Consider the following 16367-nt stretch of genomic DNA (forward strand, 5'->3'; position numbering starts at 1 on the left):
GCCCGGAGCGCGGCCTTCTCTTCAACCATCTGATCAGCGGTGGTGCCGGGTATTGGACCCCCGCCAATCTGATATTGATGACCTATCCTGAGGATAGGAAACCCCTTTAAATATTTGTACATTGTGTATTATTTGGGATCAATTCTCATCTTATCATACAATCGAGTTACAGCTTATACCATTTTCTGCATATTGGTTCATCTTTCATCTTTGGATCTACAAATGGGGGCTAATCCTGTAGTAAAGGAGGCAGTGTATCCAATATGTGGCTTTATATAGATCTATCATTCTCAGCTGGGGTTTTTTCAGTACCTTTGTCTTTTGAAAAAGAAGAAGAGGTTGACACAATGTTTTAGGCTAAGTTCATATCTTTGAAGGTTCAGTTCAGGGCCTCAAAAGATTCTGTCAAAAATGTTGGAAAAAAAGTCCTGCATGCAGGACTATTTTGTCTGGTAAAATGACTGCCTAATAGAAACCCGACAGACCATTATAGTCAACCGGGTTCTCCTGGGGGCCATCAGTCTCCGTTATATTCTGGATTTGGAATTCCTTTTATTGTACTGCTCCTATAGAAGAGCAATGTAAAAATCAGAGTGTATTCCCAGGGAATTGACATAACTTGGTGTAGCCTAGCTTCTATCTACAGTACAAAGCCACATAAAAAAATCAAAATAAATGGCATAATGCTAATATCAATAAATGTATAATACAATAAATAGCATAACGCTAACATCATGAATGATAATACGTGGTATGTGGCTAGTTGTACTCTTCACTGTGGACTTGATCTCTGCTTCTTCTTACTTCCAAGATCAGTACTACTGTGAAAGTCTCATACATTTATACCCTGTTGTCTTCTAAATACCCAGCAGATCCATAGCTCAGGGATTAGCAACCTTCGGCACTCCAGCTGCTGTGAAACTACAACTCCCAGCATGCAAACATGCTCAACTGCTCTTCTAACTCACATGGAAGTGAATGAAGCATTCTGGGAGTAGTAGTTTCTGAACAGCTGGAGTGCCGGAGGTTGCTGATCCCTGCCATAGATTACTAATTTCAGGAGCCATGTACTAACACTATTGGTCAGCAGATCTATGTTATCATTGCTGGGTATAATTAATTACACCACAGCTTTTCTCTTCTTGTTTTTTTTTATCTGTAGTCATGAAGCGCCCTTTGAGTCCTGCTTACTCTACAGACTCCTTGCTAACCTTTCCAATATGTGAAGATGGGCAGCCGGACAGTCTAACAATGGACCTGCAGTCCAAGCAGAAGAGATTGCCGTCCTATACTCTGTGTGATGTCTGCAACATTCAGCTCAACTCTGCCGCCCAAGCCCAAATACATTACAATGGCAAATCTCACCAAAAAAGACTAAAACAGATCAACAAGGGCAAGAATCCAACCATCCACGGTAAGGATGCCATAGTTTTTATGGTGTTTCTTCATGACTTTTGCCACTACACACAAGTGTAGTGTTATGGCATATGTCTTATACTTTTAATCAATATTAAAGGCTAGCTTGGCAGCGTATTTTCATTAACACAGCAATCACTTTTTACCAACAGAGAAAACAGCTGCCAGACATACGTTTTCCCTGCAGTGGTCGTTAAAATCAATGGGATTAAAGGGTTTTCTGGTACTTAAAGGCTATGTGCACCTTCAGAGGCAATTTTTTTTAATGATTGCATTTTACTCATTTTGGGCTAAAAATAATTGTTTCAATTGGCCTTTATTAAAAATATTGAGCTGTTCTGTCAGTGTTAACAGTTTTTCTAGCTGTGTGAATGGTACTTTCACTTAGTGTCATCTAATAACCCTTATCTCTAATTTACTAAGAGGTTATAAACACTTATTTAAGCCACATTCTTATCAGTAAGAACTTTATAGTGTCAGAGAGCAGAGATAAGGAGCCCGTCAGCTTCCCAAGTGATAGAAAAGACAGAAAATCTACGGGCTGCTAATACAGCATCTCAGCTTTGTACAGAAAAAAGGGTTCCATAGTTTTAATAAAGACCAATGTAAATTTTTTTTTATCAAAATGAGTACAATGCAATATTAAAAAAGAATTGGCCCCAAAGGTGTACATAGCCTTTAAGGGCCCTTTACACGGGCCAAGAATCATAAAGAGAATTGATCACGAGCGTTCATAGGAATGCTCGTTAGGGATTATCTGGCAGTGTAAGTGTACTGCCGATTACCCAATGAAAGAGCAAACACTTGTTCATCGGTAAATCCGATCATTTGTGCGGACACAAAAATGGTCATTTGCCCACAGCAGATCGTGCTGTATAAACACAATCTGGTGTCGACAAAGAACGAGTCAGTCTGGGAAACAACGATGGCATTAGGGATTGTTCCTCCCCATACTCTGGATGAGATCGCTGCATGTGAACGCAGCAGTCTCCTCCACCAGCAAGCAGCAGATTGTCAGGAAGGATAATTTCCTTCCCGATAATCTGCTGCTCTGTCTTCCCGTTTAAAGGTATAGATACTGCTGACCTATTCTGAGGATTGGTCTCCAATATCAGATTGGTTGGTGTCTGACAGCTGGCTCCCCACCAATCAGCTGTATCAGGCAGCCAATGACACCAGAAACTATACAGTGGACGGAGCAGGAAGCAGAAGATTCCATCCACTGTGCAGTGGCTGTATCGGGGTACTGCAGCTCAGCTCACATTCAAATGAGTGGGAGCTGAGCTGCAGTACGTCAGGGTCAGAATCCATACAGTGGATGAAGCTTTTCATCCACTGATTATTTTCTAGCACCAGCATCTACCTGAACCGGCTGATCAGTGGGGTTTTCGATTATCAGCCCCTCAACGATCAGATATTGATAACCTATCATGAGAAAAAGTCATCAATATCTAGGCACTAGAATACCCCTTTAATGTAATACATGGACTGGCTGTGTTCACCATAGTGGAAGCTGCCGATGCTTAGTCCACAGAGGTGTCATGAATGAAATATTTGGTGGATACAGCTGTTGGCAAAGCCCTTTCAATGGGTTTTGCTGAGAAAAAACTAGATTGGCGACAGTCCCAATGTAGAGAACAACTACTGTTTCTCATGTTCACTGCCCTCCATTGAAATGAATGGCAGCTATGGTTAACTTCAAGAGATTCTGTTTGAAAGGGCCAACTTTGACAATTGTTTTTATTTAGTTTTGTGCAAACCATGGTGGCATGCAAGATAGCCATGTAAGGTGCGCTTCATTTCCGCAGAAAAGAGCAGAAAACCAAAATTGATGCTATGACGGATTCATTACACGATGGACACCAATGGCGCCCGATGGATCCCAGTGACTTGTTGGTTTCTATCATGGTGACCATAATTTTTCCAGAAAAAAATATAATGCTGCAAATCTGCCATGGTGGCAAAATATGATTACAATTCTCTTTGTGTCATTGTGTGCATTTTTGATGAATATGTTTCTTAGAGTCGTTATGATGTCCCAGAGGTGTGCACTTGCTGAGACATAAAAAAAAATCTATTCCACTACAGTTCTGTGAGATGAAGTCAGCCCTTTCTGAAATCCACAGGGACACACTCTGTAGTGAATGAGGCACTTGGGGAAAAAGTCCTTTCTATGGTGCGAGTTCCCATATGGCAGCTTACACAGACAGTTACCCCACTCCTTTGGTGCAACCGAGCATGAGATCAATTCATTTCTCTGGATGAGGCATTATGTTAATCTAATTATGCTAATTTGTCCTCTGCTTTGCCTGTGGGTTGTACAGAAATCAAATGAGCTATTATGCTTAATGTGTATTAGTATCACTTATTTGTTAGCACTAGGAATGAATAGCCAAAGTGCTATTTGTCTTGCCATTGAAGGATATTTTAGCATTTTTGATAATTTATTATACATTTTTTTACATTTTGTAATACATTGCCATACTGTAATTGTATTGGTATAGTTTTGGATTTTGGGAGAAAATCAACAAGTACATTGGTACAACAATTTATTGCAGACTTCCGTAGTTGGGAATTTAACACATAACTGCTTGTAACCTTCAAATCAACTCTTTCTACTAATACAATACAATCAAATAAAAATCTACTGGACCTGGTCACATTTGCAAAACCTTATGTCAAATTGGACTGTCGTGTGGCCCACAGACATCAGCATGGACTACAGGAGAACTCCATTTTCCTAGACCCGGTACATGAAGAAAATGGGGACAATATGGCATCTTCAAAAAATTAGAACAGGCATATTTTTCCCAGCAATTTTTAAAAATCTAATATCCCTGAGTGGGGTGTAGTGTAATTGAAGAGCTAATTGCAGCTTCCTTGGTGGTCTAGGTAATGAGGAGGTTTGTGCCAACATCCTCTGTGATCTTGTGTATTGAAAAGATCAATACCAAAATTCCTGGTGGTCTAGAGGAGTAAAGGGGTTATTGTAAGCATCCCTGGTGTATTATGGTAGATAAGGAGTTAATCTCAACATCCCGGGAGGTCGTCAGAAGTAAAGAGGTTAATGAAAGCATTCCAGATCATCTTGGGCACTAAGGGGCTAATGTTAGCATCCCTGGTGTTCTAGTGCAGAGATAATATTAATGACAACATCTCCAGTGGTCTAGTGCAGTTAAGAGGTTAAGGCTACTTTCACACTAGCGTTTTAGCTTTCCGCTTGTGAGATCCATCATGGGCTCTTACACAAGGTCCAAAACGGATCAGTTTTGCCCTGAAGTATTCTGAATGGAATAGGATCCGCTCAGAATGCATCAGTTTGCCTCCGATCAGTCTCCATTCCTCTCTGGAGGCGGACACTAAAATGATGCCTGCAGCGTTTTGGTGTCCGCTTGACGAAACTGAGCCAAACGGATCAGTCCTGGCACACAATGTAAGTGAATGGGGACGGATCCGTTTTCTCGGACACAATTTGGCACAATAGAAAACTGATCCGTCTCCGAGTTCATGACGGATCCGTCTTGGCTATGTTACAGATAATACAAACGGATCCATTCATGACGGATGCAGACGTTTGTATTATCTGAACAGATCTGTTTTTGCAGATCCATGACGGATCCGCCCCAAAACGCGAGTGTGAAAGTAGCCTAACTTTAACATTACCTCTTCAGGTTCCAGAGATGTCTTCACACATTCAGTTTCTTATTACCTCCCTGCAGTGATCAGAGAGATCAGAGTAAGGCGTCATGCACACGACCGTTGTGTGTTTTGAGGTCCGCAAATCTCGGATCCGCAAAACATGGAAGCCGCCCGTGTGTCTTCCGCAATTTGCGGAACGAACAGGCGGCCCATTGTAGAAATGCCTATTCTTGTCCGCAAAACAGACAAGAATAGGACATGTTATATTTTTTTTTTGCAGGGCCACGTAACGGAGCAACGGATGCGGACAGCAGACGGAGCGCTGTCCGCATCTTTTGCGGCCCAATTTAAGTGAATGGGTTCGCACCCAAGCCGCAGCTCGAATGCGGACCAGAACATCGGTCGTGTGCATGAGGCCTAAGGAGGGATAAAGAAGACTCTGCAGGTGAGTGGTAAGTGCTGTGCCTTATCACAGTAATAAAACAGGCGCTCCGTTTTATGGCATCAGCCAGCTGGTGTCAGTTAGAGGGCAGGATGGTCATTCGCCAGGCCAGTGGCAGCCCTGTTCTACTATAACCTGTGCAGTCAAAGAAGAAGAATTAGCTGTGTGTTACTGTGGACAACCATGTTTCAAGGTGAAAACCAAATTCTTGAATAGATCCAAATAAAGCTGATGAAAAGGTAGATTTTATCCTTGAAGCACGTTGAAATAAATGAGGAAGCCTCAGCTAGATCTACAAGCAGCAGTGTCGGAATTTTGGGGACCATTTCCAGAAGTGAGGCACCTGTTAACGATGTATCATCAAGGTACAAGGTCACAATAGGGTGCACCCAGAACATTTGATAGTTGCAGGCTCTTGAACACTGGTTCAGCCTCTTGCTGAGTCTATAGCTCTAATCCACTGATAAAATATATCTCCCAAAGTGAAGAAAACTGATTTAAAATACTTGGTACCATTACCTTATTAAATCATTGAAGTAGACTTACTAGACCGGCAGCTGGGGAGTTAGCCTGAGATTAGATAAGACATTATTTAACTAAAGGGAACGCCATCATTGATTGCAGCGCTTTCGCCCTGACGGCCTTCATTATGAAAAGAGGCTTGAAAGAATATAATTGCTTTTTTAACATTATATTTTCTTCTCTGGACTAGATGCAAATACAATGTATTTTAACTGAAGCACGGGAATAGGTCATTACCAGTTTTTCTATTTATATACCCAAATTGTTTTCCATCAGACAATAAGAAGTGATGTAAAGATGATGGAATATTTTTGAACATTTATTGACATAGCAAGTCTCCTGAGAGGTTCTGCTGTCCTGGTGTGGTAGGAATGGGAAGAGAATATACAGCCTGGTACCTTCTCCGGGCCCTTTGCAAGAGCCCTTTATACCTGGTATCATATACCTCAATAACGGGTATCCTACTGGTTTTGACCAGCGGCAGTCAACAATAAATGGAAGTAAAATGGCTATTAACAGCTCCCTTTACTTTTATTCAAATAGATTAAAGGGGGTGTCTGACTTCAGCACATGGCATTTATTATGTAGAGAACGTTAGTACAAGGCATTTACTAATGTATTGTGGTTGTCCATATTGCCCCCTGTGCTGGCGTGATTCATTTTTCCATTATATTATACATTTCTCGTTTCCATTGGCTGTGGTTGCACGCTGTAAGAAAAAGCACTCTAGAGAGGCTGGCACTTTTTCCTATTATCTACAAGCACGGTCACTGCTGCTGAATGGCAGGGTGGTCATAACCCCTGGATACAAGCAGTGTATATTGTGATTGTCACGAAAAGGTAGGGATAAGTGCAGCCCTAAACTCCACCCACTCCCCTATCCCTAGCTACTTGCACGGTCCGTCCTAACCGACGGGTAGCTTACGTAGTGCAGGGGCCTAAAGGAAGGAGACAACAAGGGGAGAAAACAAAAGACAAGGACAGAAAACACAGAAGCAACAAGCTTCCCAGGCTGGGTGAAACCACAACTGAAACCAATGTTGACATCAGCGCTCAATTCCCCCCTGCTTGTTGTCTATAGGACGAAGGACGCTGGCCACGCTGAAGGGGCGTGCGTGGCCAGGTCCTCTCCACTCCCTTCTTACCATGGAGACGAGGACGCCGGCCGCATCCTTACTCCTCCTCACGAATGGGATGCCAGCAGCGCTACAGGGAGAGAGCGCGTCGCTGTCTCCCCGTTACAGTACCCCCCTTTCCACAAGGGGCCATCGGACCCATAATCAATGGAGTAGGTTTTTCCGGATGGGCTAAATAGAATTTCCTCACCAACCTGGTAGCTCATTGGCACCCAAGTCCTCTCTTCCGGACCAAAACCCTTCCAGTGAACTAGATATTGCAAAAAAATTCAGAACTTTCCTCACATCAAGGATTCTAGAAACCTTGTATTCTAGTTGACCGGCAACCGCTACTGGCGGCAGAGATTCCTGTGCAGGAGACACGGGCGACACATACTTTTGAGTAAAGCTTTGTGAAAAACATTATGAATGCGAAAGGAGTCAGGTAACAGTAACTTAAAAGACACAGGGTTAATGATGTCAATAATCTCATAAGGGCCAATAAATCGAGGTGCAAATTTACCCGAAGGTATCTTAAGATGCAATTTTAATCCAGAGGAAAAAAAGCAGGCTGATTTGAGAGCTGCATTTATACAAGCAGGCAAATAACGCGAGTTTGTGAGCGTTCGCGTGTTTAAGTTCAAGTGTGTGTTTGGATTAAGTGTGATGTATAGATAGCAGGACCGCAGGTTGGCGCAAAGACACCTTACCAGGACACTTGGGTAGAGAATAAAGGATCTTCTTCTTTAGGCCTCATGCACACGGACGTTTTTTTTCACGGTCCGCAAAACGGGGTTCCGTTGGTCCGTGATCCGTGACCGTTTTTCCGTCCGTGGGTCTTCCTTGATTTTTGGAGGATCCACGGACATGAAAAAAAAGTCATTTTGGTGTCCGCCTGGCCGTGCGGAGCCAAACGGATCCGTCCTGAATTACAATGCAAGTCAATGGGGACGGATCCGTTTGATGTTGACACAATATGGTGCCATTTCAAACGGATCCGTCCCCATTGACTTTCAATGTAAAGTCTGGAGTTCTGTTATACCATCGGATTGGAGTTTTCTCCAATCCGATGGTATATTTTAACTTGTAGCGTCCCCATCACCATGGGAACGCCTCTATGTTAGAATATACTGTCGGATATGAGCTACATCGTGAAACTCATTTCCGACAGTATATTCTAACACAGAGGCGTTCCCATGGTGATGGAGACGCTTCAGGTTAGAATATACAAAAAAACTGTGTACATGACTGCCCCCTGCTGCCTGGCAGGTGCTGCCAGGCAGCAGGGGGCAGACCCCCCCCCCCCCCCCTGTTTTTAACTCATTGGTGGCCAGTGGGCCCCCCCTCCCCTGTTGTTAACTCGTTGGTGGCCAGTGTGCGCACCCCCCTCCCTCCCTCCCTCTATTGTTTTAATACATTGGGGCCAGTGTGCGCGCGCCCCCCCAACCCCCCCTCCCTCCCTCTATTGTTTGAATACATTGGGGCCAGTGTGCGCGCGCCCCCCCAACCCCCCTCCCTCCCTCTATTGTTTGAATACATTGGGGCCAGTGTGCGCGCACCCCCCCAACCCCCCCTCCCTCCCTCTATTGTTTGAATACATTGGGGCCAGTGTGCGCGCGCCCCCCCAACCCCCCCCCCCCCCCCCCTCCCTCCCTCTATTGTAATCATCATCGGTGGCAGCGGAGTGGAAGATTTTCATACTTACCTGGCTGCTGGCTGCTGCGATCTCTGTGTCCGGCCGGGAGCTCCTCCTACTGGTAAGTGACAGGTCTGTGCGGCGCATTGCTGTCACTTACCAGTAGGAGGAGCTCCCGGCCGGACGCAGACATCGCAGCAGCCAGCAGCCAGGTAAGTATGAAAATCTTCTACTCCGCTGCCACCGATGATGATTACAATAGAGGGAGGGAGGGGGGGGGGGGGTTGGGGGGGCGCGCGCACACTGGCCCCAATGTATTCAAACAATAGAGGGAGGGAGGGGGGGTTGGGGGGGTGCGCGCACACTGGCCCCAATGTATTCAAACAATAGAGGGAGGGAGGGAGGGGGGGTTGGGGGGGCGCGCGCACACTGGCCCCAATGTATTCAAACAATAGAGGGAGGGAGGGAGGGGGGTGCGCACACTGGCCACCAACGAGTTAACAACAGGGGGAGGGGGCCGCACAATGATATTCAAACTGGGGAGGGGGGGGGGGGGGTCTGCCCCCTGCTGCCTGGCAGCCCTGATCTCTTACAGGGGGATATGATGGGGTTAATTGTACTATCATATCCCCCTGTAAGAGATCGGGTGCTGCCAGGCAGCAGGGGGCAGTCTTGTACAAAGTTTGCAGTGTATTCTAACTAGAAGCGTCCCCATCACCATGGGAACGCTTCTGTGTTAGAATATACTGTCGGAAATGAGTTTTCACGAAGTGAAAACTTAGATCAGAAAAAGCTTTTATGCAGACGGATCTTCGGATCCGTCTGTATTAAAAGCAACCTACGGCCACGGATCACGGACACGGATGCCAATCTTGTGTGCATCCGTGTTCTTTCACGGACCCATTGACTTGAATGGGCCCGTGAACCGTTGGCCGTGAAAAAAATAGGACAGGTCATATTTTTTTCACGGCCAGGAAACACGGCTCACGGATGCGGCTGCCAAACGGTGCATTTTCCGATTTTTCCACGGACCCATTGAAAGTCAATGGGTCCGTGAAAAAAAACGGAAAACGGCACAACGGCCACGGATGCACACAACGGTCGTGTGCATGAGGCCTAATTGAGTATTTTTTTTTTCCAATTTTAAAACAACACGTTTTGGGGGTCTAGAGCCCCCTTAATCAGGTTAAATTGGCTTAACAAACAATAAAACATGTACAACAGGTATTTAAAACCTTAAAAAAAACGCCTAAGGAGCATCCCTGGACAATCTAGTGGGAGTGGTACTGTCTCAGGGTGTCTCCTCTTTTGCATATAAAAAATTTATTTATATTAAAAATAGACAATCATAAGCATATATGTGCAGCTTGAAATACATAACGATCAGATATGTGGCAATTAGTGACCCGATTACCAGAGAGCGATTGACGCTAGTGTGTCAATCGCTGAAGTTGTGGACGCTAAGAACCAGATGGAGGAAGTCTTCTGGTCACGTGGTCGCTGTGTGGTGCAAACATGTGACCTGGTAACCAGGGAGCGATGGACGCTATCATATTCCCGGCTAGTGTGTTAACCGCTGAGGTCGCGGACGTGTAGGACTGGAAGGGGAAGGTCTTCCAGTCTTGTGGTCGCTGTGTAGTGCGATCACGTGACATAGTCGCCAGGTAACGAAAGACGCTGTTAGGCTCCAAGCTGGAGCCTCCGGGTCACGTGATAGCCTGAATAAGTCACATGATCAGTGTTGCTATAAAAATAGGATGCCTTAGAATGAATTCTTATGGCGGCGCCAGCATAGATAAAAATAAAACAATGGGACTTCTATGGGCGAAAAATAACAGGGTGGAAGTATACTTTTTAAAAAGCATAGGAATTAACTTATGTAAAAATATTAATCAAGATATGATATGAAGAAATTTCATATATATGGGCGGAGGTTATATGATGGATGATATCATAGAACAATTTCATATACGTATATGGGCAGAGGTTATATAGTTGTCGAAGAATGGTATCCTATATGGTTATTAGGGGATTATATCATAAAGCATTTTAATATATATGAACAGTGATTATATATTTACTGTGAAAATATGAAAACGTAGGTATGGGGAAAAAATATGTAATTTGCTTACTTATGGATAGTAATGTGAATGAGCCGAAATGCTAATACCAATCGGTGGTGTGATTTATTTAAAGACGGTGTATTTTATGTTGTTGTTTTAGGACCAGGAAGAGGGGTTTTTCTCTGGACCCCTACTGGACTTAGTGGTGTGGTTTTTAAGGGTCGGTATATTTTATTTAATTGTTTAAGGATTTGGACCAGGAAGAGGGATTTTTTTCCTGGACATATAAAGATGCAATGTAGTTGTTATGAAATTAGTATTAGGATAAAATTAGCTGCTGTGGTTTAGAGGTTAATTTTAAAGGCCTCATTTAGACCATATGGATGCAATGTGTTCAATTTGTGTATCCAGTACATTTCTCGGCACTTGATACACTGTAAGTTTTTTCTTTGGTGAGCCAGTATTTGTTCTATGGTGTGATTTTGAACCCAGAGAAAAGTCCCCCGTGCATATTGGCTGCATGCCTGGAAACACTGTGCTTTTGAAACAGTTTTTTTTACATTTGGATCGGTGCTTATTTAATCTGTTCCTGAGTGTTTGTGTGGTCCTACCCACATACTGTAAGCCGCACGGGCACTCCAAGATGTAGATGACGTGGGTTGAATTACAATCCAAGCTGCTCTGTATTTGGAAGGATTCCACCTCTTTGTTGTTATTAAATATAGTTTTCTGACATATGGCCTTACAGCTCAGACACAATGGTTGACCGCATTTTTTGCTCCCTAGTTGTTGGAGTATACTGGTATATTTGGTTGCGGTTTCAGACTTCTCAATTTCTCCTTTTTTTCTTTGAGCCGATCTTGGTATCAGGCAATCCCACTGTGTAAGGTTGGATAATCGTCTCTTAGCTTCGTTCACTACCCCACTTGAGTATCCTTTTTCGTTGAATCTTGTTATAAGGGTTTTTCTTTGTTCTTCGAAGTTCACTTCTTGGGTACAATTACGTCTCACGTCCGCGACCTCAGCGGTTAACACACTAGCGGGGAATATGATAGTGTTAATCGCTCCCTGGTTACCAGGTCAAGTGGTCACACCACACAGCGACCACGTGATCGGAAGACTTCCTCCATCTGGTTCTTGACATCCACAACCTCAGCGATTGACACACTCTCTGGTAACCGGGAAATAAATATGAATGAAAAGTACACAAATTGCCACATATCTTATCGTTAATATTTCAAGCAGCACATATATTCTTATGATTGTCTATTTTTAATATAAATACATTTTTATATGCAAATAAGGAGACACCCTGAGACAGTACCACTCCCACTGGGTGGTCCAGGGATACTCATTTGGTGTTTTTTTTAGGGTTTAAATACCTATTGTACATGTTTTATTGTTTGTGAAGCCATTTTAACCTGATGAAGAGGGCTCTAGACCCCCGAAACGTGTTGTTTTAAAATTGGCAAAAAAGAATACTCAATAAAGAAGAAAATCCTTTATTCTCTACCCAAGTGTCCTGGTAAGGTGTCTTTGCGCCAACCTGCAGTCCTGCTATCTATACATTGCAAATTTCTTTGGAGAAGACTGGGCTTCATCTCCTGAAGCTTTTGGACACGACTGCTGCATACCCGTTTGCCGGACACAATTTACTCACAAACGCACAATAGAGTTGTGCCTATTCATAGCACAACTCCATAAGGTGAGCCTCCACTTTTTATTCTCTGTAATTGTTCCACGACCCGTGAAACTACTACCCTACAGTGCTCTCTCTCTTTTTGCTTACATAGCAAAATTCGCCCGATTACTGACTTTAGATTACGTGACTTGAGATTCAGGGACTTCAGGAGGGGACTACAGTAAGTTAGATTCTTATCACTGCACTATATTGTATTTTTCTCTTTTTTTTGCGTAATCCCCATTAGTATGTGTTCCATTATTGACAGCGCAGTCCAGTGTACATCTTGTATAATGTATGCAGTCCTGGAACAGCCGTTTGAGGGTGCATATCTTTGTTCAAAATGTGAGCAAATTGCACATTTGGAATCGCACATCGAGTATCTAAACACTGAGAAGCGTTGACAATTTGGAAAAGAGTTTGCTGCTTACTGAGCAAGCACTCTATGGGGTAGATGTGGGGGAGGGTGGTAGCGAGGAGGCTCAGGAAAGTGAGGTAGCTAGCTGGGTAACAGTTAGAAAGGGGGGTAGAGGTAAGAGTGCCAGGGAGGCTAACCCTGATCTGAGACACCCCAACAGGTTTGTATGGTTGGCAGATGAGGGGGATGTCAGTTCAGGGAGAGCACTGCTATAGCCAGACACTTCCTCTGCCAGTCACGGGAATGTCAGCTCCAGTAAGCAGGCAACTAGGAGAGCAGGGTGGGACAGACAGGAGCTGGTAGTGGGAGACTCAATTATTAGTTCGACACATCGCATATCGGGTTGACAGATTACTGGGAGGGGCTGGAGAAGATCCAGTTTTCATGGTCCATATCAGAACCAATGACAAAGTTAGAGGTAGGTGGAGAGTCCTTACAAATGATTTTCGGGATTTAGGTCAAAGCTTAGGGCAAGGACCTCAAAGATAGTATTTTCCTAAATACTACCGGTACCACAAGCCACACAAGAAAGGCAGCGGGAGATTAGGGAGGTTAACATGTGGCTCAAGAACTGGTGTAGGAAGGAGGAGTTTGGGTTCCTGGAGAACTGGGCCGACTTCTCTGTTGGCTACAGGCTCTGTCGTAGGGATGGGGTGCACCTCAATGGGGAAGGGACAGCTGTGTTGGGGGAGAAGACGGCTAGAAGGTTGGAGGAGTATTTAAACTAAGGACTGGGGGGGGGGATAATTACGTTATAGGATGGGAAGATAGTGCAGATATAGACTGGGGGCAAGGTAATGGGACTGGGGGAGAAATGGAAGGAGGGACTAGAATAGCTCAGAAGGAAAAGTGTAGGGTACAAAATATACATAAACCTCTTAAATGTATGTATACTAATGCTAGAAGCCTAACTAAAAAAAATGGGGAATTGGCATTAGTGATGTGTGAGGAGGACATTGACATATACAATGAGAATGCTTGGACTGGGAGAAAATGTCTGTATGTGGGTAAGTAACTGGCTCAGTGATAGAAAACCGAGGGTAGTTAATAACGGTACACATTCAGATTGGGTAACTGTCACTAGTGGAGTACCTCAGGGGTCAGTGTTAGGCCCTATTCTCTTTAATAAATTTATTCATGATCTTGTAGAATGCTTGCACAGTAAAATATCAATTTTTGCAGATGACACTATACTGTGTAAAGTAATTGACACCGAAGAGGACAGTATACTGCTACAGAGGGATCTGGATAGATTGGAGGCTTGGGCAAATGTAAAGTTATGCACATAGGAAGGAATAATGCAAGTCACCCGTACATACTAAATAGTAAAACACTGGGTAACACTGACATGGAAAAGGACCTAGGACGTTTTGTGAACAGCAAACTAAGCTGTAAAAACCAGTGTCAGGCAGCTGCTGCCAATGCCAATAAGATAATAATTTGCATCAAAAGGGGCATAGATGCCCGTGATGAGTCCTACCACTTTACAAATCACTAGTCAGACCACACATGGAGTACTGTGTACAGTTCTGGGCTCCTGTGAACAAGGCAGACATAGCAGAGCTGGAGAGGGTACAGAGGAGAGCAACTAAAGTAATAACTGAAAAGATTATCAACATTAGGTTTATTGACTTTAGAAAAAAAAAGATCTAATTACTATGTATAAATAAATCAGGGGTCAGTACAGAGATCTCTCCCATCATCTATTTATTCCCAGGACTGTAACTGTGACAAGGGGACATCCTCTGCATCTGGAGGAAAGAAGGTTTGTACACAAATATAGAAGAGCATTCTTTACGGTAAGAACAGTGAGACTATGGAACTCCCTGCCTGAGGAGGTGGTGATGGTAAATTCACTAAAAGAGTTAAAGAGGGGCCTGGATGTATTTCTAGGGGGGTATTAATATTACAGGCTATAGCTACTAGAGATGGGTCGTTGATCCAGGGAGTTATTCTGATTGCCTGATTGGAGTCGGTAAGGAATTTTTTTCCCCTTTTTTTTGCCATCCGCTAGATCAACTTGCAGGATAACAGGCCGACTTGGATGGACAAATGTCTTTTTTTGACCTTATATACTATGTTACTATGTAATTCTTGGTGGATAACCACACCTTGTCTCCTAACTCAAAATCCCAAAAGAAGGGAGACCTACCAGTAGACAAGTTCACTTGATTATTAATGGTGAATTCAGCCAAGGACAAATGTTTCACCCAAAGATGTTGGTTTTCGGAGACGTAACACCTCAAGTACTGTTCCAGAGACTGGTTTAAACTTTCAGTTTGAACATTGATTTCAGGATGAAAGGCCGAAGAAAAAGTCAGAAAAAATATTAAATTTATGACATAAGGCCCTCCCAAATTTTGAGACGAATTGAACGCCTCTATGCGAAACCACATTTTCCGGAATTCCGTGTAGACGTATCACATGGTCCACGAAAAGAGAAGCTAGAGTATTAGCATTAGGCAATTTTGACACAGGGATAAAATGAACCATTTTGCTAAACCTGTCAACGATTACCCACACAACCAACTTACCCTCCGAAACCAGTAGGTTGGTAATAAAATCCATGGAAATATGGGACCAAGGTCTACTAGGGATAGGCAGCGGTTGCAACTCACCCACCGGACGGGACATAGGAGTCTTGGACCTGGCACAAACCTCACAAGAGGATACATATGACTGGATATCTCTAGACAAAGAGCGCCACCAGTAAAACCTGGAAACTAGTTCCTTGGTGGCATTAATGCCAGGATGCCCACTAAAAACAGAATTGTGGCACTCCCCTAACAGTCAGAGATGCAAATGACAGGGGCAAACAACTTATCTTTAGTGGATTGTACCGGAGCCAAATGTTGTCCTGCAGTAATCTCGGTCGTCAAATTGGAAGAGACCGCAGCCACAATGATTCCTGCTGGCAAAATAGGTTCTGGTGGAGTATCAGGAGACTGAAAGGCACAAAAAATCTGGGATAGGACATCAGCTTTGACATTTTTTCTTCCTGGCCTGAAAGTAATGCAAAAGTTAAAGCGTGTAAAGAACAATGCCCACCTAGCCTGTCTGGGATTCAAACGTTTAGCAGATTCCAAAAACATTAAGTTCTTATGATCAGTAAGTACCGTAACCACAATGTTGAGCCCCCTACAAAAAATTACGCCATTCTTCGAAGGCCCATTTAATCGCAAGTAACTCTCGATTACCAATATCATAATTTTTCTCAGTAGAAGAGCACTTTAGAGAAAAGAAAGCGCAAGGCCTCAAGTTAGGCCTCTTTCACACGGGCGTCATGTTTTTTGCCCGGATAAGAGCCGGGTGCGTTGCGGTAAAATGCGCAATTTTCCCGCGCGAGTGCAAAACATTGTCATGCGTTTTGCACTCGCGTGAGAAAAATCGCGCATGTTTGGTACCCAAACCCGAACTTCTTCACAGAAGTTCGGG

At 43.8% G+C, this 16367-nt stretch overlaps 1 protein-coding gene across 2 annotated transcripts in view; it reads left to right on the top strand.

The window, feature by feature from the left end:
- Positions 1 to 16367, top strand: part of ZNF385C (zinc finger protein 385C) — a 317803-nt gene that overhangs the window by 145651 nt on the left and 155785 nt on the right. For both annotated transcript variants that reach the window (XM_044298247.1, XM_044298246.1), the window contains exon 2: positions 1163 to 1414. In XM_044298247.1, coding sequence (XP_044154182.1) covers positions 1165 to 1414 — 250 coding nt within the window. In that variant the 5' untranslated portion in view covers positions 1163 to 1164. The remainder of the gene's footprint in view (positions 1 to 1162; positions 1415 to 16367) is intronic.

This window comes from Bufo gargarizans, chromosome 6 (genome assembly GCF_014858855.1).
Source record: "Bufo gargarizans isolate SCDJY-AF-19 chromosome 6, ASM1485885v1, whole genome shotgun sequence".
Lineage (NCBI taxonomy): Eukaryota > Metazoa > Chordata > Amphibia > Anura > Bufonidae > Bufo > Bufo gargarizans.